At 39.6% G+C, this 16,041-nt stretch overlaps 2 protein-coding genes across 4 annotated transcripts in view; one reads left to right on the top strand and one right to left on the bottom strand.

Annotated features, from left to right (window-relative positions):
• Positions 1–4,055, bottom strand: part of LOC119428358 (mediator of DNA damage checkpoint protein 1) — a 6,467-nt gene extending 2,412 nt beyond the window's left edge. Inside the window, exons 1-2 of the mRNA XM_037696034.1 lie at positions 3,961–4,055; positions 2,255–2,451 (exon numbers count right to left, since the gene is read on the bottom strand). Coding sequence (XP_037551962.1) covers positions 2,255–2,332 — 78 coding nt within the window. The 5' untranslated portion in view covers positions 2,333–2,451; positions 3,961–4,055. The remainder of the gene's footprint in view (positions 1–2,254; positions 2,452–3,960) is intronic.
• Positions 4,056–5,257: 1,202 nt separating this feature from the next.
• LOC119428338 (RAB3A interacting protein (rabin3)) overlaps positions 5,258–16,041 on the top strand; it is a 15,130-nt gene continuing 4,346 nt past the window's right edge. For 2 of the 3 annotated variants that reach the window (XM_037696012.1, XM_037696011.1), the window contains exons 1-7: positions 5,258–5,390; positions 9,358–9,457; positions 9,559–9,675; positions 11,935–12,101; positions 12,169–12,340; positions 12,647–12,742; positions 15,610–15,687. In XM_037696012.1, coding sequence (XP_037551940.1) covers positions 9,586–9,675; positions 11,935–12,101; positions 12,169–12,340; positions 12,647–12,742; positions 15,610–15,687 — 603 coding nt within the window. In that variant the 5' untranslated portion in view covers positions 5,258–5,390; positions 9,358–9,457; positions 9,559–9,585. The remainder of the gene's footprint in view (positions 5,391–9,357; positions 9,458–9,558; positions 9,676–11,934; positions 12,102–12,168; positions 12,341–12,646; positions 12,743–15,609; positions 15,688–16,041) is intronic. The other variant, XM_037696013.1, reaches the window with a different exon arrangement.

The following is a 16,041-nucleotide window of genomic DNA, read 5'->3' as shown; positions in this document are numbered from 1 at the left end:
CTAATATTGATCATTTGATGGATAATATTGATTGATGGATGGATAATTTTGATTGTTGGATGGATAATATTGATCATTGGATGAATAATATTGGTTGTCGGATGGATAATATTGATCGTTGAATATATAATATTGATTAATGGATGGATAATATTGGTCATCAGATGGAAAATATTGATAGTTGGATAGATAATATTGGTTGTTGGATGAATAATATTATTGGTCCTTGCATGGTTCATATTGTTTGTCGGATGGATTATATTGATTGTTGGATGAATAATATTTGTTGTTGGATTGATAATATTGATTGACGGATAATATCGATCCTTGGATGGATAATATTGGTCGTCAGATGGATAATTTTGATTGTTGGATGGATAATATTGGTCGTCAGATGGATAATGTTGGTTGTCGGATGGATAATATTGATCATTGGATGAATAATATTGTTTGTCAAATGAATATGATCGTTAGATGGATATTGATCGTTGGATGGATAATATTGATCGTATATTTTCATGGTTAATATGGGTTTGGTCAAAATGGGTTAACTTCCTCTTTTTTTATGCTACGCCACGTTTCATGCTTTCTGTTAGCGTTACTTCTACAAATATGAATGACCTTTTTTTTTATTTGTAATTTTTTTTTTACATTTAATAAACTTTAAATTTGTAACCAGTTCAAACAAATACTTCAACACTTGGTTATGAATTTACAATTTTTAGACAAATCTTAGAAAAGAGAGAAACGTCTGTAAGTTGGCTCCTTGGAGTGGTGAATTGTAACGACTGACATGCAGGAGCTCCACAGCTGGAGATAGCTGCTAATTTTGAGCTTCGGCTTGTTGTTGACATCATGAACAAGATTAGCTGCTGACATCAGAGTTCTGAAAACCAACAGAACCGGGCCCTTTGTTCAGCTTCCCACACAAACAGGAGACTCCTGCAGCAACACCCAGGTGAAACCAGATAAACACCGGCCCGCAGCTTTCAGCTGGAATGAATGATGCCTTTTGTGACGAAGCAGCTCAAGACCTAAAAAACTGCAGCCCGACCGGTTCGGCTGCGACGTGAGTCGACGCTGAGTTGAGGCTCGAAGAGATTAGGAGGTTGAGCAGGTGTGATTTCTCAGGGTTTCTGATGACTGAGTGTTCTGTGTCGACCCAACCCGGAGCTCGTCTTATCAGCAGCTCATCTCAGGCCGTCCTTATCGTCTCGGAGAGGACAAAAAGAAGACTTCTGTCCAAAAAACCAGCCTGCTCCGTGTCCAGCTGATACTGGCTTCACATTTATGAAAAGATGTTTTTCAAATAATAATTAACCAGAAAATCAAAGTATCATTTCTGTACTGTTGGTGTTTGATTTAGAGTTTGAAACAAACATGTTTCTTATCAAGCTGATAAAGAAAAACTCACTTGGTTCCTTTTTTAGGAGCGATACCAATCTGTTTATGGACGATCAATAAAAACAGGCGAAACAGTGATTTTATCTGTTCAGAGCTGAAGATTGATTTTGTTTTTTGTTGTTGTTTGCAGGTAAAGATAAAAACAGAATTATTCTTTGGTTCGCTGAAGCTGCAGAGAAGTTTGTTGTTTCAGCCACTTTTTGTTTGAAAAGTTCTATAAACAAAATATTTGTAACTTGAAAAAACAAGAACGCTGAACTTGAGTTGTTAGAAAAAGCTAAAAGTAACTTAAAGCTGGCTACAAGCTAATAAACAGAACACTAGGTAAAAAGTGAAAGCAGCAAAAGGCTCAAAGTAGCAAAGGGAAGCTAGAAGTAGCCAAAGTATAGCTAAAATAAGAAAGACTGATTCCTGTTTTATTTTTAATATTTTCTTTTTTCTAATGTTCCTGTTTTTAACTAAATATTACAACAACAAAAAAATATCTATATAATTTTATTAAAAGCCTAAAATTACTTTAAACTTGTGGTTTTCATTTAAATTTTCCTAAATCACTGAATGAATATCCCCATCTGTACGTGTTGGTGTGTCTGTCTGTCAGCAAAATATCTCATGCACCATTGGACGGACATTAATGAAACTAATAATCTCTGGATCCTCCTCTGCAACTGATCAAATTACGGAGTCACCCCAGTCCAAGATGGCCGCCACAGCTAACTGGCCTTAGCAACACGTGGAGGCTGTAAGCGTTGGGCGCTCGCTCACATCAAGTTTCATAAACATGAATTATTTCCAAACGTTGATAAAAATCTGTTTAAACGTCTGAAATGACAACCTTTCAAACACTCACGACCAGTCTGGAGGTTTGACACGCGCCGCCGTTGACCTGGTACTGGAGCTGAGAGTTGGCCCGCAGGCGGACGTCCATGGCGAGGAGGGGTCAGAGGTCAGCCGGTCTTTGGGTGGAAGGTCCGGTTCTTCTAGGACAGAACTAGAATCATGTCTGGGTTGTCCTCTGAGGGATCATCTAAACTTCTCTGAGAGACGCTGGAGGGACGATAAGAGACGTCAGAAGGTGAGATTCAGCCCAACTCAGAGGTCAAAGGTCAGAGGTCACAGTCTTTAAAGTGCTAGAAGTTTATCGGATTGGATTAAAATCGATTTGAACTGAAAATACTTCAAAATTAATCCGAATGACTTCTAATTTATTAAACAGAAAATAGTTTGACTTTATTTTTGCTCGTTTCATGTCAGAACCTAAATTTAACGCCTGTCGAGCTAAACGTGAACGTTTGATTTTAAAAGTAGTTAAAATGTGAAACAAACTCTTTATCATGAAACATCTTTTTTTTTATCATTAGCGTCTTCAAATATATAAAGTTTAGTAAAGTTTACATCTTGAGAACATTTATTAATTCAGTGAAATGTGTAAAAAGGAAACTGAAGCTTAAAAAAATAACTTTTTTAACTTTGTGTCTAAACCGTAAAACAGAAAATACTCTATAATTATTATTATATCTAGATGTTTTGATACAGTTGATACTTTTTGACTTGTAATTCTTCAGTTGTTGCGTCTTCCCTGCAAACCGAGCACTTACATGAAATTCTTGGAGGAGTTTGTGATGAAACTGTTGCTTTAGGTAAATATTTCAGGTTTAATCTTTAACCCGGTTCTGTGTTTTATCTCTGCGGGTCTCGGTTACATAAACGCACAAAGTGCATTTCTCCTCCTGAAATGTTCAGTTCGTTTCCAGAGCTTTCGACTCAGCACCTGACGGACCAGTTTGACCCATGATGAGGAGCTGCAGAACCAGCTCCTGGAGCCGGAACCGGCAGGGTTCTCGCACACGTTCCTGTAGGACGCCGACGGAAACTTTCAGGGGAGAGAAAGTGAGTTTAACACAAAACCAGGGAGTTACTGAGGCACGAACAGAGAAATGATTCATGGGGATGAACTGGGGCTGGTTCAGAGACGGACCCAGTCTGGGCTCATTTGGGTCTGTTAAAGATCTATATATAAATATATATATACAGATATTTGTGCAGTTTATCAAGAGAAGCACTAAAAGTTTTGTTATAGATGAAACTCAAAGAACTGACATCTATAGTAAGATGTTTGTTTTTCTTGAGTTGTTTGTGGTTTCTTGATGGGTTTCATAAATTGATGCCTCTTTTTTAAATGTATTTTCATATTCATGAATAGCTTCAGCTGTTTGATCAGTTTGGGTTTAATTCAACAACAGAACAACAACATGACCACTTTCAGTGTTGGGAATAAAACCACAAATACAGTTTTCAGTTATCGTTTGACATTTATGCATAAAAAATAATATTTTGATCATTTTAGGGAAGTTGTTATGCTATATTGCTTATACATAAATTCTTCTGGCTCTCAGTTGAAAAAAAAAATCTAAATCGACTTTTACCTGAAAAAGTCATAAAATGTTTGACTACAAATACTTTAATAATAAACCGTCCAATATACTACCACTCGTTATATATGATTTTTTTTAAATATTGATTTTCCTTTTTACAGAAAATAGTAAGTAAACTTACCAAAGAGCTCCACGGATCTGTCATAATAAAACAAAAACATGAATCTGGTTCGGTTTCAGGTCAGTTCTCCTTAAAAAGTCCAGGAGATCCTGCAGATCTGAGTGGAACGTCACCACATGGAGCCAGATAAAGGAGCGAGGAAGCTCCGCCCACCGGAGGGTGTGTCCTAAAACACAAACAGTATAAACCCCGCCCATCAATAGAGTTTATGGCTGTGGGACGTTTCTCCTGTTGAGATAAATCCAGAAGAATGACTCATTCTCATATTTAAACACTGTTCAGTATAATAAAAACAAACTCTGGAGGCTTTAGCAACAATTCCACACGCTTATTTGGTGGTTTTTGTTTATTTCAAAATATAAATAAAACTTGCACCGTACAAGAGCAGAAACATGTGTTTATGTGTTTATAGAAATATGTTTGTTGAACTTCTAAAATGATGAGGAATAAAACATTTTTTCACATCTGATGCTTTCTGACTAAACTACCTTACAAAAACGTACAGAAATGTTTAATACAAAAATAATAAAAGGTTCAAAATCAACTCTATTTAAGGCTTTTGAATAAATCACGAAAGAATGCAAAACAAACAACTAAATTTGATCTCAAATGATTATTATATACAGTGAAACTACTTTGGAATAAAATAAAATAAACTGGTGCATGTAAAAATCACTATGTTAAACCTTAGGTTTAGGTTTAAAAACCACGTTGCATTATAACAATTTTAATCTTATAATATAATTAGATAATAAATATTTTTTAACAAAAATCAAAAGGAAATCATTTAATAGAATACAAAATTATTTATTCATGAAATATAACTTAAAAAGCAGAAACTTGTTAAAAAAAAAACCAACTAAATTGATTAAATTAGGACCTGATACTTCAAGTTTAAAGGTTTTATTTGTTTGTTTTTGTCGCCCCCTGCCGGCTGCAATCTGAAGTAGTGATGGATTCACTTCCAGTAAAAGCGTAGGAAAATTATTATTATTCTGTTTTACGTAAAAACAGTAATGACAGCTGACTCCAGAATTTGATGTAATAAATCACAACTTGTGTAATTTAGCTGTATGTGTCTGTTTTCGTGTTTTTTGATTATATTATGAAATATATTTCGTGTTCTTTTTATTTAAATAAGTATTTATTTTAAGATTTGTTAACGTGTTTCTTTCTTTGCCACTTTGCTCTGATAAAAATGGCGCCCTTCAGCATTAAACACTGGAGTGCAGTCCAACACAAAAAGTTCAACCAGGCTGCGCCCTTCACTGTCGTCGCATAGTTTCCGAGCGGTCTTTGAACGCACCTCCCGTCAGGCTCTGCGTCAACAGCCGCCCCGGTGCGTCTGATTGTTTATTTGGTTGTTTGTTTGTGTTCTTTGGGTTTGATACCGGGGAGGCAGAGCCACAGGTTCGACAGGTGTCCACACGGTGAGTCCGCAGCGGTCATTACCTGTTCATGTCGTCACTTTGAGGCTCCTTTTAGCGAACTAGTTTAGCCAGTTAGCTCCAACTGGATTAAATCATGTACGTGTGCTCCTATTATCGGACTGAGCTGCCTTTTTTCTTCTTCTTCTAAGAAATAATAAACAAAACTCGTTTATTTCCGCGTCCAGACACGTCTGCCGCGCCGCTTTTCATGCATGTTTCATGTGTTTGGTGTCGGATAGCAGCACGTAGCATCTGTTAGCTCACATGCTAACGCGTTGGTTCACCTGAACCAGGTGAGTTTCTGCTTCGTCCGGCAGCACACAGGTGCCATCTTCACCCGGACACATTGATACTTTGTATTAGTTTATGGTAAACATGTCCACATTTAGGTACATCAACTGTACAATGAGATAACCCAGATCAAAGGAAATCTGCCGGTGGCGCATGGTCTCCATGGTAACCACACACCTGTTTCTCTGACTTCCTGACAGGCAGAAAACGACTAAAAAGTAAGCCTCAAACAGTCGCTGTGCAAAAACTTTAAGTCAGATTTTTAAAATGATTAACCTGTGAGTGGCAGAAGACTCTGACGTCATATTTATGTTTCTGCTGTGTTTTATGGAGCAGATATAAGTTTAAAAAGACACTTGTGGCCTATTTTCAAAATAAATTTATTAGAGCTAAAATATATTTGAAGTTTGGGTGTGTACACTGCAGTCTGCGAGGATTTCAGAGGAAACGTCTTTAGCGCACTGGATGAAAAAGACCAAAAATCATTAAGTTTTGATTTGATTTTAAGCTTACCAAATAAAAAATGAAAACAAGCTATATTAAGCCTAAATTCGTTTAAAGTAAGAAAACATCTTTATTTTACAGCTGAGATGACAAATGATGTTTTTGAGTTAAATTAGCCGAGCAGGTAAGCGGCTCGGTAACTCCACATCTGGAAACCTCTGCAGGATAAAACGTTGCGTCGTTACAAACGTCACGTGCGCTGCGTAACTTGAGTGCAGCTTCGCAGCTTGTTCGGGCTCCGTCCTGGCTCGTGGAGTCGAACTGTTTCCACTCCGCTCCCTTCTCAGTCGGTTCTGTTGTTTTGGGTCGACACAGAACTCGTGTGTAGAAACGTGGCCCGAGTAACTGGATCTGTGGTCCACATCCCTCAGCGTGTCCGCTTACCTGGACTGGTTTCCATGGAGACCAGGCTGGTTGGTCTGATGCAGGTGAGGTTTCACCTGGATTTCCTCAGACGTCGGTCCGTGTCGGGTCGTTAAACTTGAAACCGTTTGTGTTCTCGGTGTGTTTTGGCATCACTTTTAGAACTTTGTCAACTTTCTGAACAGTTTCTGTTTTTTGTGCTTGAGTGACTCTGCTCCGATTAACCCGGGGTCGCATTTCCTCTTGCGTCCACATCTTGGGAGGTTGTCTACGGTCCCGTGAACCTTCTGCTTGTGAGCTGAGGTCAGAGGAGCATCAAGCTGATTGGAGATGGTCGTGGCAACATGGATATTAACATATCTCATCAGACGGCTCTTTGGTTCCTCTGCTCCGTGTTCAGTGGTGAACAGAACCGAACCACCCAGAACCCGTTGGTTCTCTTTAAACAGGCTCAACGTTGATGGAAAGCTTGAAGGCACCCGTGACTAATGATGCCAACAAATCTATCCGTACTATTTTTAGCATATCTTTGAAAAGTTTGTGTCGTTAGTCGCTTGGACTGTCATGGACATTACGTGTGTCCCTGAATGCACCACGGAGAGGATCAGACATCCTGAAAGGTCCGATGGGAGTGACAAAGTTTTTAGTCGCAACAGTTTCAGCTCCGATGATTCAGTCTGGGTGTGTTTTTAATTATGTACACAAAGTTTGTCCACCAGCAGGTGAGACGGGTGTTAGTGGCTCGTTGAGGTAACTTTAGGTTCTGTTTGGGATTTCCAGCATCTCAAAGCTGGTTTTAAACGTCAACACTGAGGAATTTATGCTGGATTAGACTTCACAGATGTCAACGAAACCCAAGATGAGCTAAAGCTGATGAATTCAACAAACCAAACTGTTGGAAACACCTAAAGTACTTCTGATGCCACCGCAGCGCCTTTAGCTTTGTTTTGAGACAAAAAAAATAAATCTTAATCCTGGTGAGATTAGAGGATTCACAGGCACAGGGTGATGTACTGAAACAAAATGCTAGAAGGCTAAAGTAGCAAAACATCAGCTAAAAGTTGCAAAATGCCAGGTGAAAGTTAAATTGAGCAGAACACTAGCTAAAAGCTAAAATAAACAGAATGCCAGCTAAAATCTAAAAGTAGCAAACTGTTATTTAAAAAGTCAAAAGTAGCTGAATATTAGCTTGAAGCCAAAAGTGCTAAACGTTGGGTAAAAGCTAAAAGTAGCAAAGGCTAAGTATAAAATAAAAGTACAAAAGGAAAGCTGAAAGTAGCTAAAAATAGTAAAACATCAGCTTAAATATAATTATAATCTAAAGTGTAAGTATCAAAATATTATTTAACAGCCAAAAGTAGAAAAATACTAGCTTAAAGCTAATAGTATCAAAGACCAGGTAAAAAATGAAAATGCATAAGGATAGCTGAAAGTAGCTAAAAGTATTATAACATGAACTTAAAGTAGCAAAAGGCTTGTTAAAGTAGCAAAATATCAGGTAAGCTACATTGAGCAGAAAGCTAGCTAAAAGCTAAAATGCCCAGAAGATAAGCTAAAAGCTAAAGAAGCAGAACACTAAAGCTAAAATAAACAGAACGCTAGCTAAAATCTGAAAGTAGCAAAATACTGTCTTAAAACTAAAAACGGCAAAAACTAGGTAGAAAACGAAAGCGCAAAATAATAGCTGAAAGCAGCTAAAATAGCAAAATATCATGTAAAACTAAACTGAGCAGAACATTAGCTAAAAGCTGAAGAAGCAGAACACTATCTAAAGCTAAAATAAACGATGCTAGCTAAAATACAAAAGTAGCAAAATGCTATCTTAAAGCCAAAAGTGCAAAGCATTAGATAATAGCTAAAAGTAGTGAAAGGCTATCTCAAAGCTAAAAATAGCTAAAGAATAGCTAGAAGCAAAAAAAGAAAAAAAAAAGTAGTAAAATATTGCTAATGCTAAAAAAGCTAAACTCTAAAGCTGGTAGCTGCTTCTGCACCTTCAGAGTTTTAATTTCTTCATGTTCTACTGATGAACCAGACATGTCTTCAGCTTTTCTCGTCTGTTCAGTTTCTGCTTCTCTTCATCGCAGCTGCTTTTTTACAGCCCAGTTTGTTCAGCTAGTTTATTTTTTCCAGTAACTCAAACATTCATCCATAAAGATGTGACCTAAACTGACGTATTGCAGCGCAGCTGGGCAGCAGACCAACAACTGGGCTGCACAGGCTGAAGCCGGAGCTGCAGGAGCGTTTGGCGTGAGCCGCTGTTTCACCTCATCTGTTCTGGATTGAGCCAAACATTTGTAATAAATAAATAAACAAATGCTCAAGAGCTCCATTAATCAGGTGATTAGCCTGAGAGGCAAAATTCAGGGCAGCAAAACATCTTCATTTTTCATTTCTGCCTCTATTTGTTTTTTCTGAACAAAGATTTGTGACAGAAAATCACTTGAACAAAAACAACAAAGTGAAGATCTGCTTCACAGCCGTCCGCTCTTGGCCCAGAACGAGTTTCCTCTGAAAGTCCTGACGCGGCTCTCAGACCTCCTAATGGACGACCACTCGAGCCTTAAAAGCTGTTCGACAGAAAGACGCCCTGAATTTATGGAGCTTCTCTCACTTTAGACACGTCGGATCAGAAACCAGGGTTTCTGTTGTCGCCCGCCACCAAAACAGCAGGCGACAATGTTTTTGTCAGGTGATATGTTGCATTTAATGTCCAGAACCTGGTCCAGTTGTTAAAGATGTCAGCTGCTGTGTCGAGTTTAAAAAGTAAACATTTATTAGAAACTGAAACTAACTCGTCCTCGTCTCTCAGGTAAGGATGGTTGTTACCTGTCCTGATTGGTCCGTTTGCTGAGTCATCAGTTCACCTGTAACCAGAGCCTGTGGGCGTCTCCATCCACAGCTGCACGATGGTACAGCACACACACACACACACACACACACACACACACACACACACACAGCTGATGAAACTCGCCGCAGCCTCGGTAACGGGCCTTTGTTCTGTCTGCAGACCGGATGATGTCGGAGAGCAGCCGCTATGGCCTGCAGCGGCGGTCAGAGCAACGCCGAAACGCTGGAGGGCTTCCAGGAGGTGAACTTGGCCTCGCCCACCACACCTGACCTTCAGGTAACTAAACCCTCACCCGTTTCTTTACACTGGTAGAATAAAACTTCACAGCTGTAGTCCATCTTGGTCTCTTAACGGGACGTTCATTAGCCTTAGCCTCGTTAGGATGGGACCTTCAACACAACTTGTTAAACTGGAGAGAAAACGTTTTCTGGGGTACTTCAGTTTGAACGCTGAACGACTACTGACGTTTGCTGAAACTGAGGGGTTAAAGCTAAAGGACAAGCAGAATGCCAAAAGTAGCTAAATGCTAGTTAAAAGTAATGAATGGGAACCAAATGTGGCAAAACAAAAGCTAAAAGCTAGAAGTAGCAAAAGGCTACTTCTAGTCAAAATCGCAAAACGAGTGAAAAGCAAACTGTAGTAATAATCTAGCTAAATGCTAATTGTAGCAAAAGGCTACCAAAATGCTAACTTTAGCTAGATGCTATCTAGATGCTAACTATAGCAAGAGGCTATCTAGATGCTAACTGTAGCAAAATGCTACCTAGACACTAACCATAGCAAAAGGCTACCTACCTAGATGCTTTAATTGTAAATGGACTGTACTTATTTAGCACCCTTCTAGCTTATCAAGATACTCAAAGCGCTTTACACTACAAACTGTAGCAAAAGGCTACCTAGATGCTAACTGTAGCAAAAGACTACCTATATGCTAACTGTAGCATAATGCTACCTATATGCTAACTGTAACAAAAGGCTACCTAGATGCTAATTGTATCAAGAGGCTACCTGAATGCTAACTGTAGCATAATGCTACTTATATGCTAACTGTAGCATAATGCTACTTATATGCTAACTGTAGCAAAAGGCTACCTAGATGCTAATTGTATCAAGAGGCTACCTGAATGCTAACTGTAGCGAAACGCTATTTAAATTCTAACTGTAGCAAAACCTCCCTAAATGCTAAATGTAAGAAAAGGTTAACTAAAATTAAAAAATTCAAAATGCTAGAATATCGAAGTCACAGAAGGCTAATAAGTAAAAGCAGAAAATTATTTGCTTAAAGTAGCAAAAGGATAGCTAAAGCTAAACATTGTAAACTGTTAGCTAAATGTTGCAAAACACAACTTAACAGCTAGAAGAAGCAAAAGGCTACCTAAATGCTAACTGTAGCAAAAAGTTAGCTAGAAACCTAAAGTAGCAAAATGCTAGCTAGAAGCAAAAGTTCATAAATAGCCTAAAGCAGCAAATGGTGAACTGAAAATGGCTAAAGGCTGGCTAAAAGTATCAAAGGGATAGCTTAAAGTTAAAAATAGCAAAAGAGGACTAAAAAAGTCGTTTTGCTGAAGCAGATTTTAAATAGAAATGTTTTTGAACTAATTTAAATAAGAAACGGCGTCACTCTGCTCTTGCTTGAGCTTTGAATGTTTAAAAAAAAACAATTGCAAGACAGAGTTCCTCATCAGTGAGCAGCGTAAAACAAAATATTTAATTTAAATTTATTGATAAGGATGATGAACCCCAAAATGTCATTAGTTTAGAAACACCATCACAAACCTACAGGTGAGGAGGAATTTGACCTTTTCCACAATAATTCCACATAACAAGTGGAGGCGAGTGGTGGCGCAGAGGTTAGAGAAGGTGGGCCTGTGATCGGAAGATCGCTGGTTCAACTCCCAGTACCGACAACATCAAAATGTGGGAGGGATAGGTGAAGCACCCACACCTGCCTCCACCCTCATGTGCCCCACTCTGGGCCCTTGAGCAAGGCACTTAACCCCCACCATCTGCTCCCCCGACGCCCCTGATAGCAGCTCTCTGCTCCACACAGAGGCTGTGGTAGCTCGGTGCCTGTGGTTGTGTCAGGAAGAACATCTGGCGTAAAAACAATCGCCGAGTCTTCGTGCGACTTGGTTCACTGTGGCGACCCCTGAAGAGCAGCCGAAAGAAAAAATTAATAAGTGGAGGCATCAGTCCCAGAAACGTCGGCTCTTGTTTACCTTCATTTTAGTGACTTCCTGTTTGTTCTTCGTGCGTTCTTCTGTCGTCAGTGGAGCTCCTGCGCCGTCTTCATGATGTAAAATGTGACGGCACGATCAGAAGGGACGTTCCCTGTTGGAGTTCAGCTTGAATGTTTTGAATGTTTCGTTCTTTTTCTTCTTTGTACTTCGATCAGCCTGGGGTCGCATTTTGTCTGGCGTCCATGTCTTGGGAGGTTGACCACAGTCCCATGAAGCTTTTGGTTTTAGCTGCTTTTTTTTTTAGTCTAGATGCTGGCTGAACTTTGACGGACCTGGGTTTGTTTGTGTTCTACAGAACCAAGCAGAGCAGCGCCCCCCGGCCCGTCACAGTGCCCCGCCCACCACTCTGTATCGCACCCACTCCCTGGGTCCGCCCCCACCCGGCCTCCACACCTCCCTGCGTGCGGACCAGCTCCCCACTCAGCCGGTGTACTCCGCACCGCGGCACAACCACAATGGGAGGTAAAGAAGCCGAAAACAACAGACCAGCTTTCTGTCGCTCAGTAATCCAACCTCACTGTGTTTGCAGCGTGCCCGGCTTGGAGGCGGAGTCAACCGATGGTGGCGTCCCGTCTGCGGAGGACGGCGAGGAGTGCGGCGCTCTGAGCGACAGCCTGTCGCGGCTTCGGAGCCCGTCGGTGATGGAAGTCAGAGAGAAAGGATACGAGAGGCTGAAGGAGGAGCTGGCCAAGGCTCAGAGGGTAGGAGGCGGCTACATCAGCTAACCATGAAGGGGGAGGAGTCCCGGCTCCTCGGCTGTTATTGGAGGAGTGTGTGTGCGTGTGTGTGCAGACGTGTCATCACTCGTGTTTTATTTAAATTTGGTTTTTTGTGCTCATTTCTTATGATTTAAGATAAAACTGGTTTGTCTCGACCTCGTCACAGATTTTATTTCTCCACCTCCTTCTGTTTTTTGGCCACGCTGTGATTTTTACCTGCATGTGTTTATTTTTCATTTGTTTTTCTGTTTGTGTACGTGTGTGTGTGTGCGTGCGTGTGTGTGTAAGGAGCTGCTGTTGAAGGATGAGGAGTGTGAGAGGTTGTCTAAAGTCAGAGATCAGCTCGGCCAGGAGCTTGAGGAGCTCACCGCCAGTCTCTTCCAGGTCGGTCCGCCTCTCGTCGCCTCCACTTCCTGTTTCCTTTCCTTCTCGACGGCAGCCAGACACAAACCAGACAGACGAAATATTAATTATTTAAATGTTTTGGCTGCGTGATGATGCAAGAATTCTTAATTTAGAGAAAAAAAAGTTTATTTTTGTTTGTTTCTGTGTCCTTATTTAGTTTTTATTCTCATCCCTTCATGAAATCTTCAGCATTAAGAATCGACTTCTTCCAAACAGACTTTGGGTGTTTTTTTTTCCCACTTTGTTTCAGTCCCTGAACCTGACGTGATGTCCTGAAATAATTTTCTTATTCAGGCATATGGAGCAGAGTCGTAACAAACAGTTGAAAGTGTAAACTCTTTGTTCCCGTGTCTTTGAGGGGGTGTCTCACTGGACTGCGACTACTTGGCAAACATTGTCCCTGAGATTCCAGAGGGTCTTGTGATTTTCGAGAGTCCTCGACTTCTCTTGTGTCACAGAGGCGTCCTGCTGCTTCAGTTTTAACCTCGTCGAAAAAAATACGTGCCACAACTTTCCATTCAAAATTCTCACAACTTTGTTGTGGACGTCTCGAACTTGTCTCGAACTTGTCTCGAACTCGTCTCGAACTCGTCTCGAACTCGTCTCGAACTCGTCTCGAGCGCTACAGCTTCTTTTGACTTTTCAGCAGAGAACAAGAAACATCCAAGACAAAAGTCCAGGTCTAAAAACCACACTGATAGTGTATTTTTTTATAAACTCCATCAGATTAAGTCTTAAACTTGCAGTCGGCTGCCACGGTGGGTACAAAACGAGCCAAGGTGGTCAATAAAATAATGTGCACTGGCAAGAATACAGTTTATTTATTTATTTTTACCTGTGCCCACAAAAAACAGCCTTTATTTTCAAAATTGCAACCACGTGGCTCGGTGGTCACTTGGTCGCAAAAAGACAAAAACAGGAAATTCACGTATCTTCCTGCATTTTTGAGTTGCCAGTTAGTGTCCGACAGTCGTACACGAATCATTACAAAGTAAAACAAGATGACTCAGTTTGACAGAAAATAGGATTTCATCTCCACAATATGATTCCCTAATAGCCGTTAGCAGAGAAGCTGGTTTATTTGAGGAACTAAACAATTGGAGGACAAAATAATAATAAAAAAAAAAAACTCTTCAGCAGAAGAACTGAATCTGAAACGTATTTTAAGACCTTGTCTCATTGGGCTGCAACTGTTGGTGAAATAATGTGAACAAGATCTGAAAATGTTTACAAGGGTTCCCAGTTTCCTCAGGTGTTCCGCAGGGCCGTAATCTTGTGTCCCAAAAATTATGAGCAACTTTGAAAAACTGGCAAACCAAACTTTCTCTGAATGTTTTAGAGTTGTGGGTTTGCTGAAACTGGTTTTTAGACCTGTCACAATAAACAATAAATCAATTAATCTCATAATAAATGAAAATGATCGACCTCATTTTCCTTTATCTTCTTTATTGTCTCTTCGTGTCTCTCTCTTTCTGAAGACACCGGATGACAAAAGGCTCAACTCCAGTGCTCTTCACTGACCCCTCCCTTTCTATTTATTCTTTAAAATCTGTTTTAACTGTCCAAAAATTGCAATTTTGGATTTTTGAAAGCAGCTAAGCTGAGAAGCTAAGCTACGAGCTAAGCTAACAGGCTGACCTTGGGAATAAACCTCCGTCTTATCGAAGCTCCAAAATTCACGGTTGAAACCCGTTCCTTCATGTAAAAAGTTGTTTTTCTCTGCAAAAAGAAGCTGAGAACTTGTTTACTGATTTTTTTAATTAAAAGCTTTGTGTGAAAAATGCTAAAGAGCTCAAACCACACCGAGCGTCCGCCATTTTGAGAACCGAAAAAAAGGAAAGAGAGACAGCCCATGTCACGTCAAGGGGCCTCCCTCCCATTTTTTTTGAAGACACACTGCTCGCTCCCTCACTATCCATCCTTTGGTTCAAACGGTCTTATACTGCCACTCAGTGGTCAAAAAAATTACTACACACAAATTTACCAACATTTCTTAAATTTGACAATAATTACTAATTATTTTCAAATTTCAAACAATATTATCATTTATTGCATTAATTTCTGAGACAATCGCCCAGCAACATTTGTTGTCGAGAAAGGCCTACCGGTTTTAAACTTTTCTCATTTTAGTTCTGAAGAAGTTTGTGACCATTTTGAAACTAAATTGTGACAGATTGAAGTTAAACAGGAGTGAAATTGCAGGTGCCCTGGGAGCATGAGAAAATAAAAAATAAATTGGAATGATTAATTAATAATAATTAATAATCTGTGTGGCTGAATAGCAACAAAATAAACAATATTTATGCATGTTTTTTCTGAATTTTGGCCCAAATGCTGTCTAAAAAAAACAATACCTTCTGAAAGTGTTTGTGTTTTTTAATGATTTAAGTCCCAACTCGTCACGCCACATCCCAGTGAGATACAGGAAACCAGAACAACTCCATCAGAACCTGAGACATGAGTAATCGTTCTGTCTGTAAAATGTGTTTCCAGTTAAATTTCAAAGTAAAAGTAGAAATCTTTAAAAGAACCACAAATTTTGAACAAAAAACATAAACGTTGATGGATTCAGAGTCCATTTTAAAAAGAAAAATATATATTTATGAATAAACGCATTTTGTGCGGTTTGTTCAGGATTCAGGCTGAATCTGATCTCATGCTTCGTCTCTTTCTTTCTAAGGTGTTGGGGCTTTGTGTTTGAATTCTTCTGTATTCGGTAAAAAACGTTTAGTGAATCAAGCAGCTGCTCTGGAACCTACACGAGACCGAGCTCGACTTTTCTTCTTAAATGTGAATTTAAACTCGTTCAGAATCCAGTTTGTAAGAATGTCACGCCTGTTTTCCAGGAGGCCCATAAAATGGTGAAAGAAGCCAATGTCAAACAGGCGACGGCTGAAAAGCAGCTAAAAGAAGCTCTGGGCAAGGTGAGAATAATAAAACCTCACAGCTGATTTAATCTTCCAGATTATCTTGGATTTTAACCTGAGTAGGAGGTTTCTGAGTGATGAAGCTCTGATTTGAGGATTCAGACTTGAAGCTGGTTTCAGTAAAACTGCAGAGGTGTCAAGAACTTCTGGTTTCTGCTGCAGGAGAAACATTTTCTGAAAAATGCAGAAATAAAACAAACATAAAAACAGACAAATCTTCATGGATTAAATTTAGATTGAATATTTATTGATACAAACTTACATTTAGATGTTTCTACTTTGTTAGACTGGTACAGGTCATGTATGAGGACAGCAGGTCATGTATGAGGACAGCAGGTCATGTATGAGGAC

Source organism: Nematolebias whitei, chromosome 22 (genome assembly GCF_014905685.2).
Source record: "Nematolebias whitei isolate Nwh7 chromosome 22, NemWhi1, whole genome shotgun sequence".
Classification (NCBI taxonomy): domain Eukaryota; kingdom Metazoa; phylum Chordata; class Actinopteri; order Cyprinodontiformes; family Rivulidae; genus Nematolebias; species Nematolebias whitei.
The sequence above is the reverse complement of the archived record's forward strand: the minus strand, read 5'-3'. Positions and strand labels throughout refer to the sequence as shown.